General features: G+C 40.4%; 1 protein-coding gene across 2 annotated transcripts; it reads right to left on the bottom strand.

Moving 5' to 3' along the window:
• Window positions 1–1,389: 1,389 nt before the first annotated feature.
• LOC120719235 (collagen alpha-1(II) chain-like) lies at window positions 1,390–24,239 on the bottom strand. 2 transcript variants are annotated; one of them, XM_040008276.1, is made up of 54 exons: window positions 23,924–24,239; window positions 21,932–22,138; window positions 20,759–20,775; window positions 20,617–20,649; window positions 19,937–19,969; window positions 19,757–19,810; window positions 19,395–19,487; window positions 18,927–19,004; window positions 18,303–18,347; window positions 18,143–18,196; window positions 17,784–17,837; window positions 17,249–17,302; window positions 17,100–17,153; window positions 16,940–16,993; window positions 16,793–16,837; window positions 16,602–16,655; window positions 16,415–16,459; window positions 16,263–16,316; window positions 15,765–15,863; window positions 15,617–15,661; window positions 15,412–15,510; window positions 15,257–15,310; window positions 15,044–15,151; window positions 14,870–14,923; window positions 14,618–14,716; window positions 14,426–14,479; window positions 13,980–14,078; window positions 13,794–13,847; window positions 13,656–13,709; window positions 13,502–13,555; window positions 13,183–13,236; window positions 12,597–12,641; window positions 12,344–12,442; window positions 11,480–11,587; window positions 11,268–11,321; window positions 11,068–11,121; window positions 10,904–10,957; window positions 10,613–10,666; window positions 10,408–10,515; window positions 10,038–10,091; window positions 7,671–7,724; window positions 7,401–7,562; window positions 7,157–7,264; window positions 6,744–6,851; window positions 6,567–6,620; window positions 6,333–6,440; window positions 6,199–6,252; window positions 5,961–6,068; window positions 5,818–5,871; window positions 5,156–5,263; window positions 4,768–5,056; window positions 3,665–3,852; window positions 3,325–3,567; window positions 1,390–3,214 (listed from the first exon to the last, which is right to left on the bottom strand). In XM_040008276.1, exons 1-54 carry the CDS (start codon window positions 24,015–24,017, stop codon window positions 3,068–3,070), a joined length of 4,464 nt encoding a protein of 1,487 aa, XP_039864210.1. In that variant the 5' UTR covers window positions 24,018–24,239; the 3' UTR covers window positions 1,390–3,067. The 2 variants fall into 2 exon arrangements, with proteins under 2 accessions (XP_039864210.1, XP_039864211.1); XM_040008277.1 differs by lacking the exon at window positions 21,932–22,138.
• Window positions 24,240–24,563: the final 324 nt, after the last annotated feature.

Below are 24,563 nucleotides of genomic sequence, written 5' to 3'. Positions count from 1 at the left end.
GATGTGATCTATGACTTTGTGAAGACAATACTTCAACCTAAGATCTTCAAATTGATGCTATAGAGGCGTGTATTAAAGATCTCAGACAAGTATAAATCATATGGTCAAGGTTAGATCTTGTCAACATAACTCGAGAAAAATGTCACCCAGGATTTTGAATTGACACCATAGATGAATCTCTCCTCAAAATTTGATGCCCTTAATTTCAAGGTCAGAGTTCAGGTTTTCTAAACATCCTGTGAATGCGATGTTCAAGAAAGATGTCACCTCAGATTTTCTAATTGATTCCACAGTCTCATTTGCTAGGAGGCCGATGGGCAGGACTGGTAGCTGCCAGCCAGTTTAATGATGTCACTGAGAGAAGATCTCTTCTGTGGTCATCTCAGGCTTCAGTCACACAGGCTTGAATAGCAGTCACTATTAAATGTATGGTGGTAGCTGGCTGACACTGGGTGAAATCAGTTGCGAAGAGGTTTCTGTAATGGGCAGCAGAAAACTGAAACACTTTTTCAAGTTCAGTGTAAAATAAGAAAATTAGAGTTGTGAAATATTATAATTGACATTCAGTTGTGCAAATTTCTTGTAAATAAACAGGTCCGGCCACACTCATGCTTATAAAGTCTTAAGATGTGTCTTAAAACAGAAGATATGATCTGAAATCCACTTTAGATGTTTGTTGTTTTTTTTATTCATGGCTGCTTTTTCCTCACCCTCCTACACAATTAGCTCTTACACTGAGACCATGCTATTTGTGGAACAGGCCAGACTGACTTGATTTAAGGACAAATTTCTTGAGAAAGCCAGTTACTCTTGGTGGTTAAATCCTAGCACCTGAATATGCTAATTTAGCAAGCTGTGCTGTGCAAATTCAGGACAAATCACAATATTATTAATAAGCTTGTCCTTACACTCAGCCGCATACTTACTGTGATGTGTATTCCCATCTCATTTTCGGTCTTAAATTGTATTTAAAGCAGCAAAAAAAATTACTTTCAACTCACAGTTTTGGATTTTTAATGACAAATGAAATCCTAACAACTCTAAATGGTAAATGAATGGTTTTATTGTGTAAAATCAGGTCTCGTCTGCTCTTTTAGGAACTCTAAACTATATTTTTTCTGAGGCAGTGATGCAGCTCACAATGTGCCACTACCTCACAATATATCACCACCCCGAAACAAATACAGTACTTTTGTTCCTTCGTGTTATGAGATTTGCTCATTCGAAAACGCACACACACTTGCATCACACTCTCGCACACAGACAAAAAGTTTAAAAAGGAAAAATAACATTTGAGCACACGTGACTGGCTCTGCTAAAAGAAGAAATCCATCCCCAGCGCCATTTGTGTTTTTATTCGAAACTCAACTGAATAAAATAAACGCCATCCTCAGTTCGGTTTTCCTTTTATTATTCAATTTACATCAATTTGAGGTGTAGCAAAATAAAAACAAAAATGATCATGGTCATTATAAAATTATTTTTTTTAATGTACACACCCTTTACACACACAGAGACAACCCACCCTGGCTGCTTCTGAGGGGCTGTTGTTGGAGGTCCACATTCAGCTGTGGAGGTGTGGACACCACAGGAGGCCTCCGAGCTCGCCTGTCTCTCCTGTCTTTACCTGACTGCACCCCTCCCTCAGGGTGGAGTGTGAGTGTGTGGTGTGAAGCTAGTGGGGGGGGTCAGAGATGCGACTGGTGATTTCAAGCTCTAGATCTAAGTCATTAGTGTCGGGGGGGTGAATGAAGGTAAAAGAAAGCCACAAATTGAGCTCTTTCTCTCATACTGATAACAAAACAGACAGAATGTGTGTTTAAGTATAGAGACACTGACCCAAATGCAATGCTGCGATCTAGGAATACAAGGACTGAAATGACTTTACACAAACAACATAACACCTGTCCAGTCCAGGTTTTCACTTAAAGGCCACCTATTATGCTTTTCCTTATTTTCTGTTATATCTGTCACTGTTACAGTGATGGATCTTCGTTTTTGTTTTTTTGTTATCGTCTCAGGCGCAGGAGTCATCATAGCACCTTCCGAATACAGAGCAACCCAAAACAAAGATGGCGTTTCAAGCTCTAGATCCATCTGAAAGCTAAAGGTTTGGTCAGCTCAGATTTGAATTCAACATTTTCACTTTGTTTGTCAGTGTGAGGTAGCTTTGAACAATCTGGATGACTACAATAAGAAAAAAAAAAAGCAAAGCAAATTCTTCTTCAAAATAAATTTCTTTTTTTTTCTTGGGTCGTGGTGGTCGGGGTGGGGGGGTACAAACTGGGCCTTCTTGTGATGGCCAGTCAAGGGGTACAGGACACTGGAAACATACATCCCAAATGTAACCTCACTTTCCCAAAAGTGTTGGTGCGCATCTAGACACATGTACACACATAATGTGGAAATATATATAAAACCATCTGGTTGTTTATAAACACAGACTTTTACAACAATGGAACCAAGGATTTATAATACACAGTAAAAGCTTCTGCTCCCGCTCACGATGGACGGGCCTGGAGCTCACACTTTCACCTACTGAGATTTTTATTTTTTTTATTGGTCTACACGGATTCAAAATGCAATATTTGTGTGTCAGGAGAGAAACAGGGAGGGAGGTGGAGTAGGACTGCGACAGAGGTTGTAGTGGAAAAGGGGGCTTGGCTTACTTACAAAGAAAACCCGTCCAGTCCTACCTCAGCTCTTCCTATTCAGGTTAAACAATAAATAAGTGACATCAAGCCATGTTTCTGTTCATAACTTGTTCGCTCTGTGCCTCTTCCTCTTGGCTCTGACTCATTCCTGTCAACAGCGGGCCATGGGAAACATGACTGGATCTCAGGAAGCGGGTTGACAGAGAGTGCTGGTGTGGTGTACAGATATTGCCGGTGCCCTTCAGTGCTAACATCCAAGGAGTACACCTTGGAGAGCACTTTGTAGTGAGAGAAAAAAACGATCAATTTTCTTTTATAATTTCCAGTCTTCTTTATTGTGGGCATGTGTGTAATGTTTCATGGTTTAGTTTATTTATTTCCTGTTTTATGGGGGGCCATCGTGAAACTCCGCTTTAGATAAAGCAGACAGGGCCTACATCCACTCCGAACTCCTGATCTGCTCCTCCGATGTCCAAAGGAGCAATGTCCGTGATTGGCAGACGGGAGGTTTTCTGTGTTTTGTACTCAAAGACAGTCTTGCCCCACTGGCCTGTATGTGTCTGTTGAGTGAGACCAAAGGAATGTGTTACAGTTCAGCCTTACTGCATAGTAAAATTTCTAACATGATTTGAATTAACAGTTATTTTCTCAGTCCTTTTCCCACACTCACCTTGCAGCCATCCTCCAACACATTGTAAGTGAACCGACTGTTGCCCTCTGCACGGATCTCCACCTCATTGTAACCCTGTAGCAGCAGAGCCTTCTTCAGGTTGCCGGTGGCCTGGTCCAGGTAGGCAATGCTGTTCTTGCAGTGGTAAGTGACCTTCTGGGATGCTTCATTGGACAGAAGCCTCAAGAAGGTCAGCTGGACGCTGGCAGCGACGCCAGCAATGCCATCCTGAGCGTAGTTGAACTGTGGAATCAGACAACAGGTGGGAGAGTTAGCAACTTGTACATTAGACTCTTTAAGAGGAGTTTGATGTTCACTAATGATGTATGTGTGCACTCACATGGAATCCTCCATTCATTGTCTCTCCGAACCAGACGTGTTTGCGTTCCTTGCTCTTGCTCGTCCACCAGTTCTTCTTTGGTACCTTGGCGATGCTTGGATAGACACAGGTCTCTCCGGTCTCCATGTTACAGAAGACCTTGATGGCATCAGCCGTGCTGCCAATGTTAGGATCAACCCAGTACTCACCTGAGAAAATGAGACAGTTGAGTTAATGAGGAGAATCCTAATCACTAAATGTAAGATTTAGCCTGTTCAACTGCTCATATCTGAAGAAGAAAAGTTAATTATCATAAAGAAGAGTGATGCAGCAGGATTTTAAAGTCAGGCTTATGACATTTTCAGGAGCAATGCTGTAATATGAATGGTCCATCAAAGAGTATACATAAAAAGTATGAAAAGCAGATTTGCTCCCGTCTTGGTGTGAAGGATTTATCAAGGTCTGCTGCTTCTTGTCCCTATTCAGGCAGAACAAGTTGTCCTGACACACTAAGCCATTAGTGTCACTAATGATTTGGGCGGGTGCAGTGGGGGGTGAACTGAAGGTAAAAGAAAGCCACAAATTGAGCTCTTTCTCTCATACTGATAACAAAACAGACAGAATGTGTGTTTGAGTATAGAGACACCGACCCAAATGCAGCGCTGCGATCTAGGAATACAAGGACTGAAAGGATTTTACACGAACAGCATAACACCTGTTCATGCAGTCTGGGTTTTCACTTAAAGGCCACCCTATTATGCTTTTCCTTATTTTCTGTTATATCTGTCATTGTTACAGTTGTGGATCATTTCCCGTGGTTTTTTGTTATCATCTCAGGCACACAGCTCTAGCTGAAGGCCCAGAAGCCCTACTTACCTGTTTGCCAGGGGCAGCCAATGACAAGAACAGTGGTTTAAAGGAAGAGGAAGGAAAGGAAAACAGCTTGTTTCAGATATGGATGGACTGAGAGGCTCAGTATAAAATAAAAAACAATGATTTTAAATTGAGAATCGTGCAAAGTTACTCTACTTTAGCCAAATAATAAAAATATGGAGTCGCAATCAGGGATCCTATACCGTATGATATATGATATATGGTCAGACCTTAGTGTCTGGTTTTCTTACCGCTCTTCCACTCAGGATGGCACAGTTTGAGGTCTCTGCAGGTGCGAGCGGGATTCTTCTGTGAGCCGTCAGGGCTTCGCAGGTTATCAATCTGGTTGATGATGGACTTTAGTGTTGAATCGACCTCAATGTCATGCTGCCTCACAGAGCTGGATGCCTCATCGGCCCTCATGTACCTGAGAGGATCGGGGCCCTTCTCCACCTGTCCCAGGCCAGCAAAAGCAGACATGTCGATGCCAGGGCCAGGTGGCCCGGGAGGACCAGGTGGTCCGGGATTACCAGGAGGACCCTGGAAGAAGGCAAAAGCAAGAAATGAGACCTGACTGAAATAGAATAGCATGCAGACTCATTTGGTTGTAGATTATTATTCTTGTGACATGTTACATACAGCAGGACCAGATTCTCCAGAGCGTCCACGAGGTCCAGGAGGTCCAATGGGGCCGGGCTGTCCATTAGTTCCATCTTTGCCAGCAGGTCCGGCTGGTCCAGGGGGTCCCTACAGAACGAGAGGATGAAAACATGAAAAGCAGTTTCATTAAGTGAACTTGGGCTTTTTTGTTCAAAGTGTAAAACTTTGTTATTTCTTCAGATCCACAGTGAAGTCTGGATAAGAGAATCTGATAAAGGAAATCAAATGCACCAGCAGTTTCTCTCTATTACCCTCAGACCCTTTGCCTTATTATGCATGAAGAATATTTGTATGGTGACATTTCCCTTCATTTTTCTTATCATGCTCAGTGCTTAGCTTATCAAGAACAGAGATTGAAGCCCATTTCAGATCTCAGTGGGAGTGGGTTTCACAAATCACAGTCCCCCCTGTCTGTCTGCCACTTTTCCTCACAGAGAGTAATTACAAAATGCCTCAGCTGCCCATCTTATCACAGCGGTGGGTAATTAAAGCACACGGCCTTTCCTGTCCCCATCTTCTTCTAGGTGATTGGAGAATTACAAAAATGCTAACCTGTGCCCTTCATTACCATCATATAGTTTCTGTGTTAAAGGTGCAGGATGGAAATATAGTTTTTCATCTCTTCTGCTTCGTTTGCTCACCTTAGCGCCGCTTGGTCCTGCAGGTCCGGCAGGTCCAGAATCTCCAGAGGGACCCTATTGGGACAAAGATGATAACAGATCAGGAGAAAGACGGAAAGCGGCACCGAATGGATGAACTATTAGATGTGTATTAAAGTGCTTACAGGGGGTCCGGAAAGACCCTGCAGACCAGTGAAGCCACGGTGTCCCTTCTGCCCCCTCTCTCCAGCCTCTCCAGCTTCTCCTTTGTCTCCACGTGGTCCTTGAGGTCCCTGAAGTAAAGATTCACCTTTTAACATTCATGGATTTGTACATGTGGCAGTTTTAATCAAATAAAATCAGAAACTAAAAAAAAAACAAAAAACTTAATGATAAAATACATTTTGATTTAATGATACTTACAGCCGTTCCTCTAGCTCCAGCTGGTCCTGGGGGTCCTGCAGGTCCTTGAGTACCCTAAAAAAGAAATAATAGGTGTGGGTGCCATTTAAAATTACACTGTGCTTGGGGTTCTTACGTTGTTTTGTGATACTTACAGCATCTCCTCTGTCGCCCTGCTTGCCCAGGGGTCCTACAGGGCCAGGGGGACCAGGGCGGCCAGGAGCTCCGGGAGCGCCAGCAGGACCGGTGTTACCTCGCTCTCCCTGCAAATGAACGGAAGGTGGTGATGCAGGTTAAAAACAATTTATGTTAACGAGCATTGAAAAGTCTTTTAAACAATGAGTTGCTAAATTGATTTAGTGTATTTCAGTGAGGATGACGTCCATTACCTTGAGTCCAGGAGATCCATCCCTACCAGGGGGTCCATCTGATCCAGGGGTACCCTGAGAAATAAAAGCATGTTTTTTGTTATTTAACGTGCATTGATTTGATAGATGAAGATGATTGTATTATTTCCTGCATTGTAAATATTGCTATTTTGTTGTTATTGAAGTTCAGTTCCTGACCTCTCTACCAGACTCCCCAGAAGGTCCACTAAGTCCAGGAGGCCCAACTGGTCCAGGAGGTCCGCGGTCACCAGCAGAACCAGGAGCACCCTGTTTACCAGGCTCTCCCTACACACACAGGAAATATTTTTATCTTTCAATCTAGCATTTGACATTGAAGGCCCAAAATAATCCTCTGACTTTGAAAATCAACTATGTTATCAGAAAGCTCACACTTTATTTGAATGTACTGCAAATAACAAGGTTTTATCTTTGACAAGTTTAAGACAAGTCTTAAATAAAACAAACCATAACTGTAATTCTGGAAAAATGTACATCCAGATTTACAAAATTAGACCAGTGTCAGTTTTTCACACAGTTTACGAGAAGGATAAACATAGCTAAACGTTTTGTGTGCAAGCCAAAGCACTCACAGAAGGTCCAGGAAGACCAGCGAAGCCTCTCTCTCCACGCTGCCCAGGCAAACCAACAATACCACGGGAGCCAGCCAAACCCTGGGGACCCGAGGGCCCTTCAGTACCCTATAGAGTCAAGACAGAGATGACTGAGTCATGAAATACAGTCAATATCTGGCAAATATTGCAGGTGATTCAGACTGGATGTTGGCTTCAGTGTCGGGTACTTATGGTTTCCTGTGAAGTGCAAAAATAAACTCACAGGCTTCCCTTCCTCTCCAGGCTCTCCTTTCTCTCCCTGTAGGCCTGGTGGTCCGCGAAGCCCAGCATCTCCTGGTCTTCCTGAAGGGCCGGCATCACCACGAACACCCTTTGGTCCATCTTTACCAGCGGGGCCAGGAGGACCAACAGGGCCAGGGTTACCCTTTGATGAAAAGACAGAATTTCACTGAGTAAGAGCAAAAATACACATAATCTACAAACAAAAAGAGACTAATTTCTTTGTGCAGTTTATTATTGACAAAATACCTACATTAGGACCAGGAAGTCCAACTCTGCCAGCAGCACCAGGGAAACCTGTGGTACCCTGTCAAGGAGAAAGAGATCAATAAACATGAATTTGTCCCAGCGTCACAAATTTGAATTTTTCTAAAATGTTAAGATTTATTGGTTGAGAACATTCTCCTAATTCTTATGATGTATTAAGTATTTGATAGTAAACATTTAACAGGAGCTTCCATTTCATTTCCATTGCCAAAGTTTTATAAAATCAACCACCAAACCACCCAGTTTGCCTTCGGTCGTTATAATGAGCAAACTGAATTTGGGTGTGGTTCTGAAATGGGATGCCACTGCTGCAACAAACCAGTCTGTGAAATTTCTTCTATTCTAGATATTCCACAATTAACTGTGGTTAAGTGGTATTATTGTAAAAATAGAAACAGCAACTCAGCCATCAAACTGCAGACCATGAAAAGTTGCAGGCACATGGTGTGTACAAGTCACCATTACTCTGTTGATTGAATAATTTGTTCTAAACTTCATCTTGCATTAAAATCAGCATGAAAACTGTCTCCTGGTAGCTTCATGGCATTGATTTCCATGGCAGTATATATATGTAATGTATTGGCGGCAGACAGATGAAAAGTTAACGTAAAAAATAGATATTAGATGTAGGCATCGTATCTGAGTAGAATTCAGTTCATCACAGACCAACAAAACAGCTCAAGTGGACTCTGGGATTGGTTCTTTGGGATGCTGCTGAAAGGGCATAACAATATCCATTTGAGTGACTTCCCTTCATTTCATGTTTTGATGGCATGGTTGGTGATCAGGCAAGTTCAATTTAAAGGAACCCAAAGACCAAAAACCATGCCACCATCGTCAACCATAACAGGGAGTCACAAACTTCTTTTTGTTTAGTTTTTTGTAGGTTTTTTTTAATTTGTGTTTTTGATTGATTGATTGATTGATTGATTGATTGATTGATTGATTGGGGGTCTAAATGTAATAGTAAACAGAGAAATGGCTGAGCCATATTTCCCTTCAGAGGAAATGTTATGCTTCATTTTCAGAGGCAGGCAGCAGTGGTGCAGTGGTATAGGTGGTACAAGTATACGCAGAACAAGCCTTGCATGGTCTATCTGTACCTGTGTTGGTTTTCTCTGGGCACTCAAACTGCCCACCTCCCACAGTCCAAAAATGTGCCTTTTAGGTTAACTGGTGATTCTACATTGGCTGTAGGTCACTGTGAGTATAATTGAAGGTCTGTCTTGCTGTTTTTGCCCAGTGATAGCTGGGATAGACCCCATAGGTTCAGAAGATGGATGGATGGATGGATGGATGGATGGGTGGATGGATGGATGGATGGATGGATGGGTGGATGGATGGGTGGCTTTTCAGAGTCCTCTCTAAAGTCCAGTGTGTTTTGCAAATACTCTTCATTTAACTTGATTTAGCTCTTATACAAACTGGATATTTACTTGATGGAGTCTATCTGCTCATCTCAACACTGAATAGGAATTATGTTTATGGCCTGGGTATCAAAGACATTTGCACATTTCTGTTGGTAGTTAGAAAGTTTTTCACGTAAAACCGATTGATTTCTTAAACTTTATCATTAGGCCAAAAAATAGTTTTTTTTTATCACTTTTAAATTTAAGGCTGCAGTTTTTGTTTTATAATCTTCTATTGATCTGATGTTTATTCACAGCAGCCAGCAGCTGCAGCAGCCCTCAAAATTGTCTCACCAGAGAGAAGATTATAGGAAACAAACAAAGAAGCCTATTTGATCTGTTTGACAGAAATGTTTAAAATCAAACTGTGCTCTCACACAGCAATCTGGCCCTCAGGCTCACGCTTTAGACTGCACAAAGATAAAGAGTAACTGCTATAAATATTCATATGTTCCCAGCAAACTCTGATTGTTAATAAAAACTTCTTAAGAATATTTTAGAGTTCAAAATTTTCCATCTTAGGAAGTTTCAATGACAACTTACTAGACTTTTTTTTCAATTTGCTTTGTTTTGTGTTTGTCTTCTTATTATATGTGTATCTGTCGCTATGGGATGTTACTAAAGATCTAACTGAACTTATCTAAAATGTGTCTTTTTTGTGTCCAAGATGGCATGTACAGAAAACTAATTTTGTCAGGTTGATATTTTTTTTCAATATTGATAGTATTGAAAACCTTTGAATGATTGATTTATGATTGAAAAGCCAAGTTAAAACCTTGGGAGCTTTAATGGTTTTTTTACTTCTTGTTTATGACCCCAAAAAAACCCAAATGTGCCACACACACACACACACACACACACACACACACACACACACACACACACACACACATATACATATATATAAATATATATGCACTGTATGACATGTAGGAGTTACTTACAGGAGGTCCCTGAGCGCCACGTGCTCCTTTAGCTCCAGATACACCGGTAGGTCCCTGAAAAAGGGGAATGATCATGTTTATGTCACAGTAGAATAACTTTTAAAAAAGTGACAAAAGTGACAAATGGAAACTACCATACAAGCACTGACTAAAAGTATTTCACGTGCAATGTTTTTCTGTTTGGCCCAGTCACATATATAGGCTTCATAAATTGGTACTCCGTCATGAAAAACTTACCCTGCTCTAAAATAGTGTAAAAGTGTTTGTGCAACACTGTGCAATGTATTTCTTTCACTATGTAATTCGATTCGACAGATAGTAGATACATAGTAACAAGTTCCATGACTTAATTTTTGGTTTAAATACCTACCACAGGTCCAGGAGCACCAGATGGTCCCTGAGGTCCATGAGAACCAGACTCTCCTTTCTGTCCACGCTCACCAAGCTCTCCCTTAGCACCAGGCTGACCATCAGCACCCTAAATATATTCATCAGAAAAAGATAGAAGCTGAACATCAATAAATGTTTTTTTTGAATTCCATATGTAAAGAATGAATTATGGGGACTCTACTTACAGGAGGTCCAGCAAAACCAGCAGGCCCAGGAGGACCAACCTCACCACGGTCACCCTGTGAGCACAAGAAGGATGATGCTTAGTTATTCTGATGTGCAATCCTGCATCCTGATCCACCCATTATCTTATTATAATGATGGTAATTATTATTGGTGCTCTTCTCTAGAAGAGTAGAATTTTTATTGAGAAAGAGCTCTAATATTATAAACCCAGGCCTCTGTATCAGACCTGATCAGTCTGATGTATACTTGTTCTGTGCTACTGATACTTAAACTCAAGAAAAGGTACTTACAGGAGCACCACGAGCACCACTAACACCAACAGGCCCAGTAGGCCCATTCTCACCCTGGATAAAAGAGAAACTATCATTCAAACAACTAAAATGGTTAATATACAATATAAATTCCAATTTAAATCACTGTTTATTCACGTAACAAAGCAAAGGATTATTCTTACCTTGGCACCATTGGGTCCAGCTGGGCCAGGAGGACCAATAGGACCAGTCAAACCCTAAGAAAGAGGAGAGAGGAGGAAACACATTAGAACATAGTGTAGGTGTCACTGAATGTTACACTTGTTTGATGAATGATTTACGGGGTTTAAACTGTAAAGATGTATCAAACATAAGAAGAGATCAAAGATATTTTTGAACTCACTCTAGCACCATCCTTTCCAGGAGCACCCTCAGTTCCTTTTCCACCATTGTCACCCTGTGGGCAAAAAGATAAGCTGTGTTTTAATCATACAGAACAGAATGCAATATTTACAGTGCAGTATTTTTTTACACAACTTTATGCACTACTACTGTAAGCTACATTTTAACTTATAAAGCAATTCACAAAGTGAAAATAAAGAATCTATCACTCACTCTGTCTCCCTTGGGTCCTGTGATACCAGCAGCTCCTCTCTCTCCTGGCATACCTTGCAGGCCTGGGGGTCCCTGGGTTCCAGGAGAGCCAGCTGGTCCAATAGCTCCCTGATAAAAGCAAGATGGACCACAATTAGGAGAGCACTTGTCAATCCAAATCTTTCATCTTTCCTCTCTATTTGATGATGTTATGAAAAAAAAACTTAAATAAAACTTTCCAAGCTCCTTAGATTAAAAAACATCTGGAAAAGTCTCAGTCGTTCAAATTATATATATTATTTTTTTTAATTTAATTCTTCTTATTTCACGTAGAGAAAAGTTGATGTTTTGAGAAAAGTGCTTACTGTGTTACTTGCTGAGAGTTAGATAAGAAAACGTATAATGTGATACCATCACACCAAGACTGGAAAATATGGAGGAACAGACGGTGTTTGTACGTTCAAAGGTAAGAAAATCTGCACGTCAGCACATTCAAATTTGACTAATCAGGAGATCATATCTCTTTTGTTTAGCTGAGTAGAAACTGTGACGTAAAAGTGACACATCCTGGTTTGATGTGGGTTGTGACAAAGCTTTTGTCACTCTAGTTGGTGCTATGAGGCTGTCAGGCAAATAGTAGAGACTAGACAGGTGACATCAATGACATTATGTTGTTCTGGAGTCACAACCTTAAATGTAGTCAGCACAGATTTGTGTGGTGTTTTTGTTTTTACCTGAACATTGACTATGGGCATGAATAATAAAAATATCAGCAGATGAAATGCTGTGGCATTAAATGTTATTGTGGGTATTCATCTGCATGTGAGAAGAGCAGTTAAGAATCTTGAACCTGCAACCAGAAATTAGTCTGAGTCATCCACTGACCTTGGGTCCATCGCTGCCTGGTGTTCCAGGAAGTCCACGAGGTCCCTGAAGACCCTGGGTTCCTGCACCACCTCTCTCACCAGGGAAACCACGTTCGCCCTGTAATAAGACAGAGCAATATTGGATAAGAAGAGAAGCAAAGCATATAAGGAATAGCTCAGCAAAGACAAAACAAAAAGATTACATGTATGAAACCAACAGCAAACTTTAGTTCTATGTACACATATGATACACATAATTAGTGGAAACTCACTCTGGGTCCAACAGCACCAGGAGCTCCACCCTCTCCAGGAAGACCCTGCAGAAAGGACAAACTTTATTTTTTTTTTTTTTTTTTTTTTTAACACTTAAAACCTGACAACAGAAAGATTTTTACATGTTCACGTTAAAATTAAAAAATGCTACGTAATTAAAGATGATGCTGCCAGGATGCCAGGTCTTTCTTGGAAATGACATTTTAATCTCAATTAGATTTTTACCTGGATAAATAAAGGACCAATGATCACATAGACCACTCTGGTTTTTAAATAAAGAGAATATTTATTCATGAAAAAGTTGTTACAGCAGCCACTTAACTGTAAAAACTGAATTATACACTATAAAAACAGCCTAAATAAAACATTACAATACTTAATAAAACAAATTAACAACATCTGTTTTTCGAGTGTTTTGGCATTTAATAAGCCATTCTGTGTTATTTTAGCAGAAAGTTTCCCATTGAATGTATTTTGCATGTAGGCAGCGTCACATGTACTGTAGAATACACTGTTGTTGACATGTTTGTCAGAAAACAGAGAAGTGCAGGTGCAACAAATTATTTGGATAGAGTAAAACCTCACCGGCTCTCCAGATTTTCCAGCTTCTCCCGGGGCACCAGATGGTCCAGGTAGACCCTGCCCATAATAGCAAAATAGTTATTGAAATGCCATCAGTAAGTATGGACTAGAATGTTATCTGTAAGTTTTTTATAATACATGATTCTGAGGTGTCTTTGAAAGATGTGATGTCGAAATCCATAAAAGGTGATCCTTCTTTAGCTTAAATACTTGCTGAAACTCATAATTACTAAAGCTTCTAATATTTAAGGCACGGACATTGTGCACATGTTTAGGTTTTACCAAAAGTCATATGATGGGATGGGTCAGAAAATGATCTCACCTGGAAGCCAGGAGGTCCAGGAGATCCTTGTTCTCCTCTCTCTCCAGCAGGTCCCTAAGATGATAAACGCAAACACATTTGATCAATCAAACATAAAAGTCTGTTTGCTGGCTATAAAAGTGTCTCAAAACATGTTATTATACGGAATACTTACAGCAGGCCCATTAGGGCCAGCAGGACCAGTCTCTCCATCTTTTCCGGGCAGACCCTAATTAAGAGCACTTTAGTTAGGAAAAAGGACCTAGAGAGAGAAATTGATGATGGTTAAGCACTTATGGAGAGCTATACTTACTCTCAGACCTGGGCGACCCACCAGTCCCTTCTCTCCAGCCTTTCCAGGCTCACCCTGTCAAAGAGAAATCATACACTATAAACTGTAGGAAGTTTCTTTAGCACTGGGGATCAAAGGGATAAGAACAGCATCATAAGATGTGGAAGTGCCGCTTGTCTGTTGTTATAGAAACCTTCAGACTCTTACATTGGCTCCCTTTGGTCCAGGGAATCCCATCACTCCTGGCTGACCACGGGCTCCCTGAGGACCAGGTGGGCCAGGGCGGCCATCATCACCAGAGGTACCCTGTCAAAGTTACGGATAAACACTGTAAATCAGCAGGTATTAGCCTGGAAGCTAAAACCTGGATGTTATTATGATTTTACTCTGAGGATTATTGCGCTAGCCATGAAAAATTCTTCTTAAGTCTAAACAGGCAGCAGAAGGTTGTAAACACTTTGCTCTGTTTAATCTTTATGATTTCCATAAAGCAACAATGAAACTGTAGATCATGGTGTTAGTAACCCTACTGAATGCAAAGCTTGTATTTTTTTTAGAACAGGATCAGCTGCTCTATTATTCTAATTTCGAAATTTCTTGGAAGTAAATCTATAAATCACATTCAATGTAATTGTAATTAATATTGTACTTACAGCAGGTCCAACTTTGCCTTGAGGACCAGCATCTCCAGGACGACCAGTAAGACCCTGCGTGAAAGGCACAAGCAACAGAGACTGTCAGCTCCATTCAAATCAAAATCAAATCAGTCATAAAAAACCTGCCACAGTAAACATCCTACAAAAAACATAAAAATGTGCAACACTGCATAAAGTTTCAAGACTCACTCTGGCTCCAGGGAGACCAGACTCTCCTGTGCGTCCAGGTTCTCCAGTAGCGCCTTTAGCCCCAGAAGCACCAGGAACACCACGGTCTCCAGGGACACCCTGAAGAACAAAAGACCAAAGGTGGAAACTTTAAATATGTTATAGAAAAATCACTTGTTGTAGTATCTTTCTCATGCAGCACTGTTATGCTGTGGTATCACTGAGATAAAATGATTATAACTTTTCAAAAGATCTCATTTTGCAGGGACCAACCTTTGCACCAGCAAGACCATCCTGTCCAGGGAAACCGCGGTTTCCAGGGGCTCCCTGGGAGGAATCACAGAAATCAAGATATATTTGCTTAGACTGTGAATACAGTAACCATGTTTACCCTTGTTTTTAGTCAGATGTGACCAGTAACATGTAATGCATGTCCTGATCACTTACTCTCTCTCCGGGAGGTCCAATTGGTCCAGCGCCCCCAGGCTCTCCCCTGGCACCTCTCTTTCCTTCTTCCCCTGGAGGGCCAGGGGGACCTAGAGGACCAATAGGGCCCTGGAAAAGATAAAGATATTTCAGTGAATCTACTCTAGGGAGTAATTCCACATAAAATATTTATGTGGTCATGTATATTTATGATCACAAAAAACTGAAACTCACAAGCTCTCCCTTCGGTCCAGCTTCACCTTTGAATCCAGGAAGACCTGGGTCTCCCTGAACAACACAAGAAAAGAAGGCAGCCACAATAATAAATAATCACAACATTACAAAATATTTAAATTTAGCATAACTTCAGACTATCTCAGCTGACTTACAGCCTGTCCTTTGGGCCCTAGAGGTCCTGTTGCTCCCTGAGGTCCAGGTGGGCCACGGGGGCCGGGGAATCCAGGAGCACCAGCAATACCAGGAGCACCCTTCATTGAAAGGAATAATCAAATATCAGAATGAAGAGAAATATTTATTGAATAAAATTTAACCTAAAGAAAGGCATCAAAACCACTAACAAAAGTGTAAACCTACAGCAGATCCTTTAGCTCCGGGAATACCATCAGTACCAGGGTTACCCTGCATAGAACAAGAAGCATTATATTAACAACAACCTGATCAACGAATGAAAATGAATCAAAATCAAAGTCTGAATGTTTATGAACAGTGAAGGCAAACAAACCGATGCTCCAGCAGGTCCGGGCGATCCTGGGGTACCAGCCTCTCCACGTGGCCCCTGGGATCCTTCAGGGCCACGGCCGCCAGTAGGACCAGCTTCTCCCTAAAAAAGGCACAACGAATTTATCATTAACATAGTAAAACGGTATTGGTTGTAGATTTCTTTGAGCTGTGTATTGGTGCCTCCCTGCCATAGAGCTGAATGTAATACTGTTGTTTCATTGTCTATGAGAGTTATTCAAAATAAGTCAACTAAATTTAAAAAGAGTTTGAAGGCCAGTTTATCTTCTTTAGCAAAAAGTTTGACATAGTTGTATATTTGTCTATGAGAAAATAACAATAACTAAACATACAGTGTTGTGGAAAACTGGAATTTAGTGTCCTACAACCAGAGTGAACAAAGACTGATGTAGTGGCTCTTGTAAGTCTTTTTTTCTGTTTTATTTTAATACACAAGCTCTTCAACAGCAAATGTTTCCTGGATGATATGTTCTGTAAAAACCTTTGCTCCTGGGGATCCTGGAAAACCAGGAGCTCCAGCAGGACCCACTGGTCCCTGTAGAGAAATAAAAAAGAATCATCAGATCAAAGGCAACAGATTAAAGAAAAATCAACAGCACGAAATGGCCACATAGCGGTGACTATGATACATACAGGTGGACCGGCAGGGCCAGGCAAGCCATCATTTCCTCGGGCACCCTAAGGATAGCAAAGACAGGTCAATTTAGTTTGGTTCATCACAGTGTTATGATCTAATAAAAGATTCAAAACCATAATAAATAGCAAATGAGAAATAAAGTCCTGTTGAATAGCCTTAAGCAGCTGCGAAAATGTTACTTACTGCGGCTCCAGCAGCTCCAGGACGTCCTCTCTCACCAGGCAGACCACGTGGACCCTATAAAAGAATGATTTATATATAAATATCTTCATTGTTTATTTTATTGCTGCAGCCTAATATGCTATGCAAATTTACTGATGTTGTCAGAAAGTTCAGAGCATCGCAGACTAGAAAAAGCAATGGTGGCAACTCACCATGGGTCCAGAGGCACCGTTCTCTCCAGGAGCACCAGCCTCACCCTGAAAGGAACAAAATTACCATGAGTAAGCACAAAATAGCAGAAGTAAGCTGAAAAAGTGTTATTTCTGGAAAACCCACACTGTCACAAAAGATGACCTTACCTTAGCTCCTGCTGCACCATTCTCTCCTTTAGCTCCATCTAAACCAGGGTGACCCTACAAAGAAAGCTCATAATCAGGACTCAGACATCAGTCAGTCACCACATGCAATCAATGAACAGCCACAGTTTTGTGAAACATGTGACTGAACTGAAACACTCACTCTGTGTCCTTTGATGCCAGGAAGCCCAGGAGTTCCAGGGAATCCACGAGCTCCCTGAAACAAAAACAATCATGCAGCAATAGATTAAAGGTTTTTTTTTTTATTTAAGTATGAAGTAAAAAATATTTGAATAATTATTATTTGCTCACCTGAGGCCCTGCCGGTCCACGCTCACCAGGTTTGCCAGGTTTGCCAGATTCACCCTAAAAACCAGCAGCAAAATTCAGGATTACATGCTGAAGCTTTGTAGCTGCAAGATAAGATGTAGCTGCAATGGCCCTTCACTGTACTGTGTTTGAAGGCTGTGTATTGTGAAGTCACCATGTTCGTTGGTAATTTTTGGAGATACACAGTGCCCCCTGGTGGCACATGGAGTGTATAACTGAAGTACATTATGGAGGTGGGGATAGGTTGTGAAAAATAACTAAGTATGAAGTAAATGAAGATTTTAAAAAATGTGATTTTTACATGGAAAACAAAACTGTTTTTTTCCAAATAAAAATGTGGTCTGACCGTCTAAGAAGGTCATATATGTATATATCTATACCTATCTATCTATCTATCTATCTATCTATATATATATATATATATATATATATATATATATATATATATATATATATATATATATATAAATCTGCATGTATTTTAAGAGTTTTGAACTTTGCTATGAATATGACTTACATCACTTCCTGCTTTTCCGGAAGGTCCAGATGGTCCACGAGGTCCCATAGGTCCCTGTATCAACGCAAAGCAAGAGCATTAATACTGACAATCAACATATAAAGACAAAAATTCATATGTTATGTAAAATATATCTCTGCCTTAAATTGCCATTAAGGCCATCAATTTGGTATTAAATTTTGAGCTAATAATAGAGATCTTTTTTTTTTTTTTTACAATGAACAATCATGACATTTATAATCAGTATTGTTTTTGACAGTGTATGTGTTGCTGGCAAACCCCAAGATTTACACCTCATATGCACCTCAGCTCGTTTGTAAGGCATACAGATACATTCTGGGATTGATACTGATACTTACAGCGGGACCGGGCTCTCCAGCCTCTCCGGGGGACCCTTGGAAACCTTGTGGCCCCTATTGTAACAGATGATAATACAAAGCATTAGAAATGTGTTCAAATAAGCTATTTGATTATAAAACCCAATCATATAATGATTTCGGCTGTGATCAGAGTACTTACAGGAGCTCCGCTAGGCCCAGGAGGACCCCGAGGACCCATAGGACCCTACAAACAAAAGAAACACAACAAATACAGAGAACATCAGTCTGGCATCATTTATTTTAACAAGTAGTGGAACAAATTTACCAAATGAATACAGGTGTCCTGAGTAAATAAAGGTTTCACCAGTTACACATTAACCATTCAGAACTAGTAAGAGTAAAGTCAAATTTAAACCTTGTCCCAGCTAAGAAAAATATTTGAGGTTAAAGACTGGTATCCAGTTCAAAACCTTTCATAGAAAGATTTCATTATTTTATGTGATGTGTCCACTGAGGCAAATTCATTCCCACATACTATTTTTATAATCTATTTCTATTTGTGTGCAGATTCAGCATTCAGTTCAGAAAGCAGGATTTTAAAAGGTTATAGTAAGGCTCTCTGTTGGGATGAAATTATTGAGCCACAAGGTGGCAGAACTGCAGCAATCTGAGTGAGGTATTGGTTATTTTTCAGTGATTATTTTCAGCAGTGATTTGCAGACCAGATGAATATTTGCAACAAACATTTTTCTCGTTTTTTCTCACGATGAAACTGTAAACATACAGTACAGTCACCCTGTTAGATGCACCCAGCGATACATACCATTGGTCCCTGCATCACACCCATTTGAGCTCCTCCAGCCTTCTCATCAAAACCCTGAGCCATCTGAGCAGCAAAGTTCTGTAAACACACAAAATAGACCAAGAGTCAGTTTATCTGCCTAAGCAAAGTGAGCCACAAATAGTAATGTGAATGGTACATCTGTGCCATGAATGGGGGTTTACACCTGTTACCGTCACTCTATTTTTCACTCATCTTGCTTCAAAAACAGGTGTCAGTGTGTCCACCTGTTTGTTTGTCTGTTCACCTCTTTGTGACTTTTTCCTCTTTTTTCCTCTTTCTACTTTCATGCATTATAAATTGTGTGGCCTGTTTTGCGCTCTTGTAACAAGTTAAGTGCAGCCAAATAGAAGCTTCATAAAAGATTTACACATTAACAATAAAGTGTTGCAAAAAAGCAGCTATTGCTCAAATTTTGCATATGCCATATTTTACAGTCCTTATTCTCACCCCTCCGAGTCCTGGAGGTCCAGGTGGGCCAGGTGGGCCGGGGTTTCCGGGGGTTCCAGGCTCACCATCTCTTCCTCGAGGTCCAGGATTTCCCTACACAAATGAGAGTAGGGAAGGAAAAGGAGTTACCAAAATAAGCATAAAGCAGATTTTACAAGAACCGTCATCTGTGTGACTTCATCCACCTGCTGCATTAAAAATAAATAAAGATTTTACATGAGTAGTAATAAGATAAGATAAGCAAACTCTACAGGCCATTCTCCTAGTTCTGATAATGCTGCTTCACCCAGTATCTAAGGACCCAGTGCTGAAAGATTGGTAAAAGGTTGTTTCTTTTTTGCACACATTTTGTTGTTTCTTACCTTATCACCTTTAGCGCCAGCTTCTCCTCGTAGTCCCTGCTCACCTGGGGGGCCCTACAAAAACAAACATAAAAGCCTCAGTAGCATTCACAAAACTGCTGAAAGTCCTATTCAGAAGAAAGGTCACGTTGTTGTGAAGCATATAAATATGGAGAACATAGCCAAATCTTTGATATTTACCATAGGGCCTGGTGGTCCTCTTGGTCCTACAACCTACAGAAAGACAAAAATGTTTTTGAGGCTGTTTTCATAACTGACTCTACATTGGTGTCGTAACCGGTGATTTTGTACTAGTTTGAACTTCCTAAAATTAGAAAACATTCCAGCATCGTAGGAGGTGAACATTAAAAGGATTTGATTTGACAGGACGAGTTTTTGTATGACCACCACCTCCTTTAACCTCTAATTTGGCTGGCTTTTTTTCTTCTGACATGTGCATTTGGAGGAAAGTTGCTGAGAAGATCTAAGAGGATTTGATTGGGTTCATTATGTCCCAGGAATGCAGGATTTTTCCTCATTTAATAGAAAGTCAGAAACATTCACACTGAGTTTCTCACTCATGAGAAACATAAGAAACTTTGCCACATTTGTTAAGGGAAAACACACTGAAAGTACAAGCAAACGTGGGTTATAAAAGATAGAACCAGTGATAAAAACGGGATTTTCTTTTAGGCTGAACATAATGAACATAGATGGACAGTTGATCAGATATTTAAATCCTGTAATTCCATTCAAATAAAAGTGAACAAAAGATGCCCAAAATGTTTGTTTGGTCAGGTAGAATTATCTAAGAGGAACTGTTAGAACAATTATTTAAAGCTTTATTTAGCAGTTTTATATCCGTGAGCGTCCATACTTACATCTGCAATGTCTCCTGGTTCTCCTTTCTGGCCCTGAATGATAAAAGAATCAAACTGTATGAGTCGTCTGACAGTTCACTGCACCACAACTACAAAGGAAATATAATTTCTGTGCATAAGTTGCTGGAGATCACTGACTCACCTTAGCACCAATTGTTTCTGATGATGCAGAAGGAGGAACAAGAGGAAAGAAAGAGCATTATTAAAAGTTATACCTTGAAGTGAGATTTCAAACACATGACTGATTTAAAAGCTACTCTGTGATTCTTAGAAAGGAGACCTGTAAGGAAATCCAAAGATGCTGAAGTGATCAAATAACATTTACCAAACCCAAACGCATAAAACCCATCCAGATTATATTACTGATGCAAGAGATGAAGCAGAAACAAGCTCAGACTAAGAAATGAAGGTTTAGACTCAATCATGCAAAATGTAAATAATAGAAAAAAAAGTGAGCTTATTTAATAAAGAAGGGCAACTGCTGTTAGTGTGTTTGTTTTAAGATGTATATCTTACATTGTATTGTCAAATTTTGTATTTTTTTTTATAGCAAATTTGTAACCAATCTGGAAAGGACCTTAAACATTAGAGCCCAAGAGGCCCATTACATTCCCAAACTTTTTAGCAAAAGAAGAAGCAATTCTACAAAATCATAAATATTCTGTCTTTCAACGTCTTGATCACAATATGAATTTAACAGCAGATTTTTGAAGACAGTGCTGGAGTACAGCAGCTGCTCACAAAAACTTGAAACTTTGAGGAAACACATATTTACAGTCATTTTGACATGAAAGGTTGGAAAGACCTTCAAGAGACTATTGAAATTTGTAGAAAGCCTCAAAATGGGTCAAATGAATCATTGAGTTCTTGCACAATATGAGGACTTCATCTTAGCTTTGTGTTAAATTGAGCAGAAGTGTCTCTGCTGGTTTATGTGTGGATCAGAAAGCACATGACGGGATTCAAATCCCACATGAAAAGACTTTCACTGGGACTGCAAAAAATCCTGATCATGTTGCTTATCTAGTTTCCATAAAACCATCTAAAAAAAAGTCACTCTGGAACAGGGAACATTGGCTGGCAACTGATTTCTTTTTCTTTTTAGAAATGTCAAAATTTATAAAAAAAAATAGAAATGATAAAACTAGAAATTGTAGCTGCTCTTGGCCACAAATCAGTAACCACTCTAGTCCTGATCAGGCAGACTATTTGGATCCAGTGGCAGTTCCCCATTCAAAAGTGTTAGCCAGGAAAGAGATGAGTGCAAGCTAAAAGAGTAATTTATTTATGGGTATGTGAATAAATAAATTACAACCAAAGGGGGCACTGGTATCAGCAGGGCAGATGGGACAGCACTCTCCAGATGGGATGATAGGGTTGGCACACTCTTTGATCTCCTCGCAGATTATCTCATCACACAGAACTGCTCCGCTGTCACACACACAGATACGACACGGCTCTGGCTTCCACACATCCTTATCATTATACAGCTGGCCATCCTGGATGCAACCCCCTGACTCCTCTGTGGTGGCCAGCAGGGGTCAGGTGGCAAAGCAGAAATAGGAGCAATAAGAGGGTTCAAGAGAGAATTAGACAGGGGGAGGTAACAGCATTTGAACAATGTTGTGAGTTGGCATAATAGATGTTTAAAAAAAATAATTGGTTTAAGACAAGGATAAGAGGATGTTAGGGATCGAGGGGCAAGGCAAGGAAGTGGGAGGAGTAACAGCAGAAGAGGAGGGATTATTGAGTATAGGCGTAGATGGAAGAAGCAAAAAAAAAAGTTATTTGGTTGCAAACAAAAACCCTGAACACTGTAACACTGGGTGGTTGACCATTAAAAAAATGTCAAAACTGGATTAAAAAATATGTGCTTTAGTGATTTAAAAAAAAAAGTGGAGTGAGAAGACTTGGTCCTTTGTTACAGATGAACAGGTGCTGATTTGACCCCAAAACACACTGTTGTAAATCAGTAGCTGTGGAGCACAACAGTAATTCACGAGTTTTCAATTTAACACACAATGTATGTAAAGAAATGCCTCTAAGTTATCGTAATAGCAGCGTAAAGTGCAATGTAAACACAAGCCACAGTTAGCCGTTATGTTTGAAGCCCTGATTGAGGCATTTCACATCACTGGCTGAGCATATTTAACCTGCAGGCCTGCTCTGCTGCTCGAATGAATGACCCTCTCTTATAGGGACAGCATGCCCAATTGACACGCTGCTGCTTTAAGTAAACAGAGGGTCCTTCTACATTTCTCCATCTGGATCCCATAGTTATGTTAAGCGCCAGGGCAAACACGCTGGGGAATTAAGAATGGGTGATTTGTTTCGATCATGCAGCTTACACAGCTTAGAACTGGGCCTACTAACTCCTGCTATCTGTTTTTTAGGTCTATTTGTCAAAGTGATACTTATATATATGTATATATATCGCATGTATATGTAACATGAATGTTTAAGTCAGGATTGATTAGTCTGGCTACTTGCTAATGAAACCTCCTGAACTAAATTGTAAAAAATGAAACTTTGGAATTAAAGAAAAAGGTATTAAAACAAGAAGATGTGGAAATAAAAGCAGTTACAGTGAAATTTGTCTTGCTATAAATACCCCTATATGTCCATCATCTGTTGACTCCTTGCTGTGCACACTGTCCTGCTACCCTTTGAGCCTGCTAGTCTGGGGTCAGGCACTGTCTGGCACTGTCACATAACATCGTGGAAAAAAACCTTAGACTGCTCCGGCCACAATCTGTGGGGAAGGTTTATTTCTACAAGTCCTTAAGAAAAAGTAAACTTAGTTTTTTATTTGTTAAGTGTTGTTACCAAAGTGTTTCTGCTCTATACTAGCAAAAAAAATAGCTGCTAGATGCTGTATTATAAGCTTTTCTTTTTCTTCATTTTTTTGCTAAAAACTTTCACTACAAAGTAATCAAACTGAGCATGAAAGGCTGAGTTGTAGGACCCAGGTGAGGACAAACAGGCACTTGTTCACCTGGTCCTCCATCCCACACAGATGCACCTTGTCAACCTTACCTATCTACTGAAAAAAAATCTATTAACTTCCTTGGGGAGATATTTTACAAGCAGACAGCATCAATAACATTTAATTACTGCTTTGAAAAAATTGTCTAAAAAGTGTACATAGAAAAAGAAACATGTATCCACAGTTCTTATTGTGAAAACAGACAACTTTCATTGGCTTTTCTAGATCTACAAAGATAGAAACAGAAAAGACTGGTGATGGAATCAGAATTACAATTCAATTATAAATAAGGAAGTGCAAAAGAAAAATACTGCAACTTACGGTCATCCTCTTCCTGACATCTGACCACGGATAGTAAAACAACTTGGGATGCTACAAGTAGCAGAACAGTCCTTGAGTCCACAAAGCTGAACATGTCTAAAAATTAGACATGCAAGAGCTTGGGTGAGAAATAAAGGGATGGAGGAGACCAGGCTTTCAGTCAGTGGTATGTTAAGTGTGTTCCCGGAGACTTATGGCACCATGCAGTCAAACCCTCCAAAATCTAAGTGGAATCCACCGCGGGGCCCCAGCTGGCACTCTGCACCCACTGTGTCAGTGCAGGCACCGCGGTTTTATGTCACTGTGCCTTGTATGGATCTTCGTATATTCCAAAATACCAGTCCTTCCCCCAGACCCCCTGTCAGGCTGTAACCTGAACCTCATCTCCCTCCCCTCAATCCAGCACCGACGACTCTCCCAGGGACTTTTTTTTTAACTCAAGCCCTCCTTCTTCCCTTGCCCTGCTTGGCCTGGCCTGGCCTGGCTAGGAGATGCACCTACACTTTCACATTACAAAGGAGGCTGCATGAAGCAGAGCACAGGTCAGTCACATGCCACTGTGTCAGGGCATTATGAAATGCCTGTTTTAGAGTGACTCATATTTCTTATGTCATATGTCTTGTGAACAAACTTAAAGAAA

Source organism: Simochromis diagramma, unplaced genomic scaffold (genome assembly GCF_900408965.1).
Source record: "Simochromis diagramma unplaced genomic scaffold, fSimDia1.1 OVJJ01000545.1, whole genome shotgun sequence".
Lineage (NCBI taxonomy): Eukaryota > Metazoa > Chordata > Actinopteri > Cichliformes > Cichlidae > Simochromis > Simochromis diagramma.
This window is presented reverse-complemented; position numbering and strand designations above follow the sequence as displayed.

Coding starts and splice junctions, on each gene's coding strand:
- LOC120719235 (XM_040008276.1), bottom strand. CDS start 24,017: ATGTTCAGCTTTGTGGACTCAAGGACTGTTCTGCTACTTGTAGCATCC. Junction 19,811..19,936: donor GAGGACCACCAGGCCCTATG/GTAAATATCAAA, acceptor TTGTTTTTGTAG/GGCCCCCCAGGTGAGCAGGG. Junction 12,642..13,182: donor CTGGAAAATCTGGAGAGCCG/GTGAGGTTTTAC, acceptor TCCTTTCTGCAG/GGTCTTCCTGGAGAGGGTGG.